The sequence below is a fragment of the Hippoglossus stenolepis genome, chromosome 4, assembly GCF_022539355.2.
Source record: "Hippoglossus stenolepis isolate QCI-W04-F060 chromosome 4, HSTE1.2, whole genome shotgun sequence".
NCBI classification, from domain to species: domain Eukaryota; kingdom Metazoa; phylum Chordata; class Actinopteri; order Pleuronectiformes; family Pleuronectidae; genus Hippoglossus; species Hippoglossus stenolepis.
In genome coordinates, this window is record NC_061486.1 from 18,618,630 (window position 1) to 18,625,532 (window position 6,903).

Here is a 6,903-nt window from a genome sequence, read left to right on the forward strand (position 1 = left end):
AGTTGAAAAAATGTAAATGAGCATTTTTAACGGATGCTATGAGGACGTTGAAGGCAAATAATATTAAGGCATAACCGGATGAAATCCTTCAGAACAGAAGTTGCATTCAAGCTAAAGAAATCAAATCAATTATCAAACAACATGTGACAACACATCTTAACAACTGCTTTGGTTAATTTGCAAATGTTTCATCATGTCTTTATTTCAGCATCAATAAAGAAGGATGTTTTTTTGTCAGTTTTGATGTTCGATCGTCACAGGTGTACAGCTACAGCAGTTATCCACCGCTTCTCTTTTATATTTTCACAAACCTTGGTGTTCATGTCATATTTCTGGATTTCTTCTATTGAATACACTTACTTACTTGCAAGGATGAAATATCAACTGCAAAAGCAGATAGGTAATTACTCAACAGTCTTAACACTGGCAGATAAAACCTCAAGTCAACTGAATTAATTACAGTGTTACGTATTGTGTTACTGTGTTGCAACAAGTGAAGAAAACACTGTAAAACAAAATAGGTCATACTTTTCCAGGAGTTACCATTGCATGATTGCTTGTGATCTTATCTACTTTTACAGAGGAAAGGAAGCATTTAATACTATACGCATGTATTTCATTGCCTGTACACTCATTACATCTGTTTGGTTAAATTAGGCGTGCACTTATAGTGTGTTACTCATATTTTTGTACAAAAATGCTTCCATCGGACATTTAATCCATCGTAGAGACTCTGATCATGAAATCACTTCAATGCAACGAAAGGTTTCTTTTCTGCCACAACCCAAACTTAAGAACAAAACACACACATCATATGAATGTTGTATGAGACTTAATCAAAAGATGAATCTCTATAGCTTTTATGAGGATGTCAGTGTCAGTGGAAGCCTCAGAAATTGCTAATAATGATGTTGCTGGGTGTCAGTGACAGCTGATCTATCACAGTTGTTTTCCTGAGAAACAGAAGGCGTACCTGAATATACATATACAGCAGTATGATTAGTTAGTACATTAAAGGCTTTGAGTTTATTATATACAATGTGAACTACCTTTTTCAATTCCGTGTATTGTTTGCAATATATTTAGTCGAATTATATTAGCACATCAAATTCGCTTCACATGCATTTGGGCAGAGCAAGGGGAAGCTGCCGGCCAGTTCACCATAGGCCATGTGGAATTTGGCATCATTGAAATTTATTATAGCTGCGTTTGTGACAGTTTATGTCTTTTGCCCTTTGGAGGTGTCTGGGCCGTCGATTTGGTCCGTGCATCTTTTCAGGAAGCGAAGGATCTTCTCGATGGAGGCCTCCTGATACTCGTGGGACCACCTGTGTCAAAAGAAGGTAACAGGCATTTGATGATTTGAAGATAAATCAGTTGTCTCTGATGGATTTTACAGATCTGCTAAACATCAATCAAAAACAATTGAAAGTTCAAACTTGGTTTGATAAAAATTCACTTGAGGAATCTGAAGCTTTGAAAGATTAACAACATCATATCTATTCAATCAGTTGCACTTAAAGTTCTCCACAGAGTCCATTACACAAATGCAAAATTAGCGACACTTGCAACAGATATAAACAATCCCCTGCTAATCACGCTCATATGTTCTGGTCTTGCCCCGAACTGACGACCTTTTGGGAGAGAGTTTTTGACACAATGAGCAGAGCCTATGGTCGGACCATCTTGCCCAACCATATCTGGCACCTCTCCTGTCACTAATCTCTCTGTAGCGACGAGACGAGCCTTGGCCTTTACGACCCTGCTGGCCCGGCGACTGATTTTACTCAATTGAAAGCTCACCCGTCCCCCAACACATGTGACCGTTGGATCAAGGAAGTTCTCTGTAATTTAAAACTCGAAAAACTTAGATTTTCACTTTCAGGATCTACCAAGGTATTCCAAGATACATGGAGCCCTTTCCTTGATTTGTCTCCGGACTTGGAAGAAGCCTAGGCTCTCGCTCACTCTTACTACACCCCACACTCCTGTACTACTGTAGTAGCTTCTCACCCCTTAACTCCACTCCCTCCCCCTTTTACTTATCCATTTATTCAATATATAGATATATATACACATACATGTGTGTTTGTATATTTACATTATTATTATTACCCCCCCTTTTTTTTTTTTTTTGATGCTTGGCAGCTGTTGTTCTGTATGTGTGCGTGTGTTTGTTGACGTTTGTTGGAGTGTTGTTTGTCCCCATCGGGGCCCAACCTGAGCTGGGTGGGTTTTGGGTGGGTTGTGGGGGGCATGGGTTAAGGGAATTACTGACATTCTACTGTATCAGTCACTGTGTATGACCATTGTATGTCATGTCATTGGAAAATTCAAATAAAAGATCAGTTGCACTTAACATGGTGAACACTATGTGGTGAACACCAGAATGTACCAACCCAAATAGACAGTAAATGTGTTACTCACTTGACGCCATTAAATTTGAGAACCGATCTCATGTCCTCTGGCAGAGACATGGCATCTGGCCACGCAAAATTATCTATGACAGGGATTATGGTCTTCTTTCCAGCCAAGGCCGTGACTATCTCCTGCAAAGTAAATGATCATTTTACAGAGTCTATGAGCTACTGAAATGTAAAGACATGTAAAAGCACCTTTCACAAATCTGATGTGGTTTATTCCAACTAATACTGTTCAGATGTTATATCAACATAAATGAGGTTGGTGTTATGGTGTCATGTGGATTATCTTGATTGAGGCTTTTAATCCAAAATTTGATATAATGAGTCCCAACATTTAGAGAATGAAAAACTACTGACCTTATGCACCCAATCCTTCATGTCAGTATCACCCATGCACTTGTCGAGTGCGTTGGCCGACAGGACCAGGATGAAGTTGCTAGCTCGCTGGACGCTCTGGATCAGTTTGTCGTCAAATTTCCCGGCCTCCAGTTTCTCTACATCTATGAAGACGCTGTATCCTCGAACCTGCAGGTGAACCTTCAGAAGGCTTGGACCAGGGAAGAAGGTAAATATGCATGAATACAGACTGAATTTTCAATCTCGCACTTTTAAACTGGCTTTAATTGAGCTATTTTCTCATCCTGAATCACCTCCTCTAGTCCTGATTCAGTTCTTACCTGGCCAGCTGGGAGCCGGTGGTCCGACGGTAGCTTATGAACACGTCGGGTCCTGCAGGCTGGGCGTCTGTGAGGCAGGGCTGTGCAGGCTGGCGACTGGCAGACAGTACCTTGGCTCTGTGTACTCCGTTGTTGATGTTGCAGTCATACTGTAGCTGCTGATCGGTCAGTTTCTGGAAGTTATTGCGATCCACGCCTGACTGGACCAGACCGTAGGTGTACTGACGGAAGCGAGGGTCCACCTCAACTAACCAGTCCGCCATGTTGTTTGGGTCACATGTGGAGTAGTTGGCATATGTTTTCAACACACGCAGATCCCTCAGAAATCTGGAGAGGGTAATACAAAAGGTGAAGAAGAAGAAGAAGAAGAAGAGGTTTTGCTCCGATTGTGTGTTAAAGAGTTTTTACCACTTGCCTTTTTCGAGTGAGGCCTGCAGTCATTCCCAGGTCACTGCTCAGATCCTGGTCTGTGATGTTCAGCAGGAGGTCTCCGTCCACCTGCATCTCCTACATAACAAGATCGTGAACTATGTCAGACACATTGCAGACAGATGTTGGTGGAAAGGATGAATGGATCTACGACTCTTCGATATCTGACTCACCTTGAAACGGTCACAGTAAGTACTGAACCCAACCTGCTGTAGCCACTTCTGCACCTCACAGGTTTTCCAGTTTGGAACACACGGCAGGATGCGATTTGGAACTTCCTCGTTCATCATTTTCAGTGCCCGTTTGGCGAGGGAACAGGCTGTACCATTACTGGAGTACATGGCGATTCTTTTAAGGCCCTGCACTGCTCCGATCTCTTGAAATATCTTGGAACAGAAGACAAAACTTATTCACAACAAAGTTACCAGACAGTACAAGCTAAAATGTTGAGTTCTATGGAAAGTGGACTTCGGTTGTACCTTAGTGTTGCGCTGACGAGACTTGATGCTGGACTCAACACAAAAGTAAAAGGCTGCAATGCACTTTCCCTCCGGTCTTGTGCCATCCAGTAAAGGCAGAAAGTGCTGCAGATCAGATGCTGTCCTCCCCTGCATGAAGTCTGCTCTGTCCAATAAATTGCGGGCAAATTCATCCGGATCCAAGGAAGCAATGAACGGCTCCACCAGCTCCAAGGTCCCAGATTTCACCACCTCCTCCTCAATTTCTTTGTTTGCGGCCAACACAGTCACAGCCAGGCATGCATGGAACCGAATAAGTTCGTCCTCTTTGGAGAAAGCCAGAGGGAAAAGCCATTCAGCCGCTTGTTTTTCAATCATCAAACGCTGGCAGCGGTGGCCCCCATACATGGCACAGTTAGCCAGGGCCACAGCACAGTGTCTCAGCACGGTGGGATCCGTGCCCCGGCACCAGAAGAGAAGGGCATCCAGGGCGCCATTGGAGATGAGGTGGACAGACGTCTCCTCGGTGTGTTTGAACATGTGCTCCAGGATCCCAGAGACGCTGCGAGCAAGCTGGGCATCTTCCTGCTGTCGGGTCAGGTTTAGGATGACCCCCAGTCCGATACGAGCAATGTAATCTCTGTCAACAGAAATGTGTACATGATGGCAATACATGAATCACACAAACTTGTAGGTGTGTGTAGAATGACATCAATTCATAATGGTCATAAGATGGAACAGGTATTGAGTTAAAATCCAGCGGGTGCAGAAACAGTTAGTGATGTGATTTGTTGATCAAAAGAATATTTTGACAATGTGACAAGATCAGCATTTCTAACTATGAGGACGTGTTGCTTTTCTGTTTTGTGTGCATTGTTGATTGAATATATTCAGTTTTAGGATGCAGGTTTGAGAAAATAAATTACAAGATGCCAGTATTACCTTTTAGTGACATTTTGAAAACTAAACAAAGATGAACTAAAAGAGAATAAATATAAAACTTAAGATCAACTGATAGTTAAAATGAGCTGTAAAGCCAACATAGCAGGTTTGCACAAAAACAAATACTGCCTAAATTATTGTATTATTGAACGCTCCCCTTCATCATCACTCCCTGGCATTTTGTTTTAGAGGAATTGAAAGAGGAAATGAAAGATGCCACTATTTGGATTTATTGCTAACATTTGATTACATGAGCTTACTTTCCTTCTGGTAAATAGTTTTACCTTGTTAACTTTTGTATCTCTCAAAATTGTGATCACAAAACAAAATACTGCCTGAAACATTTATAAATCTTGCAATGTCAAAGTTTTGTTGAGACGTTGTTGAGAGGTTAATTTTTAGTTGCATATACAAAAAAAGATTTAGTTCTACAGAGTAGCACCTAGTATGTTATAGTATTGCATCATATTTGAGTGTTTTTTGTTGATTCATGTGCAAACACAGCACATGTCTGACAACAGAAATTAAACATTAATATTGTAATATTAATAATGTATAGATAGTGGAGAGATAACAGGTTTCATCGCTGTTGTACCTGTTGTCTGAGATCAGTATCTGCTCCAGCAGTTTTGCAGACTCATAGATGATCTCCACAGAAGGTGTCTGGTGGAGTTGAAGCAGTAGCTCCAGGCCTCCCTCCAGCCGGACCCTGTTGCAGATCTCCTCGGCCACCTGACGGCCCACGGTGGGTAGGACCCAGGCCTCCTCCACCAGCTGGAAGATCTCCGCGATGCCCCGGCGGGTCTCCTCCGAATCGCAGGACTCTTTGGCCGACTTCAGCCTCCCGATGGCGGCTCGCAGGGCGGGGAGCGAGACGCTCAGCACCGCCTGCACGTCGGCGCTGACGCCCGGGGACACCGGTCTTTGGGGGTCGGAGCCGGAGCCGCTCCTCCCTCTCTGCAGCCGGCTGACATAATCCGGCACCGTGAGTCTTTCCGAGCTGAACATGGCGCAGAAATATCGATGGAGCCTCCACAGGAGTAGCGTCAGGGAGAGGAGCATCTACCGGCTGAAACAAGTGAGATCAGTGTCTCTGTATGATGGTGGACCCAAGAACCTCTTCAATACAATACGATACAATGCTGCAGCTTGTTTGTTTACAAAGATGAGATGTAAAGCTCCTGTCAGTGAGATCCAGTAAAAAGCCTCCTCCCAAAGGCCTCGGATGTAAATCACAGCGGACACATCTCATCACACTGCATCACTTCCCTGTGGATGTCATCCCTCACACCTAAGCAGCTCAGAGGATTTTCACGCACAGTGACAGCTGCTGTTGTTTTTCTCTCGTACCAACGATCATTAGACATAAACGTAAATACATCCGTTTGAAGAAATGTGCTTAAAGAGGCCAGATCTCAGCACACTCAAACTGCAGAGACATGAAGGGTAGCCCTGCTTGTTTACCGGAAATAAAGCCTCTATCGTTTGTTTCTGTTCAGGGGTTTAGCAGACAAAGACCGTCTCTTCATCACATGTAGGGTTTTCATTCCACCGCATTAGAGGAAGTGCCGCAGCGTCTTGTTTCACGTAAAACATATTAAATATAGCAGCACCTGACCTACCGCATCTTCAGGTCAGCATCCGCATCTTCTGGGGGCTGCTCCGCCCACTGGCTCCTAACACTGCCGGCTATGTACAAGAAGAGAAGCGCACCATCCTCCCTGCAGCAAGGCCGGTGAGAACAGGTTCATTGTGAGGACCGCCCCCTGCTGGAGGAGCTGGGGAATAGCCCATGAATTGGGTTGGAACGTGTGAGGAGAGGAAGCTAGAATGGCACTAAGTAGAGTGCGTACACCTCCACCAAAGAACACAACAGTCCCCTTGTGAAACCAGATTTAAAGTCACTTGATCTGGGTTTACATTTGTATCCGCACCAATTTGCACACACTCATAAAAACCTGTCCCCTGAACATT

At 43.8% G+C, this 6,903-nt stretch overlaps 1 protein-coding gene across 2 annotated transcripts; it reads right to left on the reverse strand.

Annotated features, from left to right (window-relative positions):
- Positions 1-1,007: 1,007 nt before the first annotated feature.
- On the reverse strand, positions 1,008-6,686 carry sarm1 (sterile alpha and TIR motif containing 1). Of its 2 annotated transcripts, XM_035155442.2 has the most exons (9): positions 6,552-6,686; positions 5,525-5,998; positions 4,009-4,627; positions 3,703-3,915; positions 3,516-3,607; positions 3,101-3,427; positions 2,781-2,970; positions 2,428-2,549; positions 1,008-1,328 (listed from the first exon to the last, which is right to left on the reverse strand). In XM_035155442.2, exons 2-9 carry the CDS (start codon positions 5,989-5,991, stop codon positions 1,220-1,222), a joined length of 2,139 nt encoding a protein of 712 aa, XP_035011333.1. In that variant the 5' UTR covers positions 5,992-5,998; positions 6,552-6,686; the 3' UTR covers positions 1,008-1,219. The 2 variants fall into 2 exon arrangements, with proteins under 2 accessions (XP_035011333.1, XP_035011334.1); XM_035155443.2 differs by lacking the exon at positions 6,552-6,686 and having other exon boundaries at positions 5,525-6,513.
- Positions 6,687-6,903: the final 217 nt, after the last annotated feature.

Excerpts from the sequence above, each read along its gene's own strand:
- sarm1 (XM_035155442.2), bottom strand. The coding sequence starts at position 5,991 with ATGCTCCTCTCCCTGACGCTACTCCTGTGGAGGCTCCATCGATATTTC. Across the intron at positions 4,628-5,524 it reads ATACTGATCTCAGACAACAG|AGATTACATTGCTCGTATCG; the intron begins GTACAACAGCGA and ends TTCTGTTGACAG. Across the intron at positions 2,971-3,100 it reads ACCGGCTCCCAGCTGGCCAG|CCTTCTGAAGGTTCACCTGC; the intron begins GTAAGAACTGAA and ends CCCTGGTCCAAG.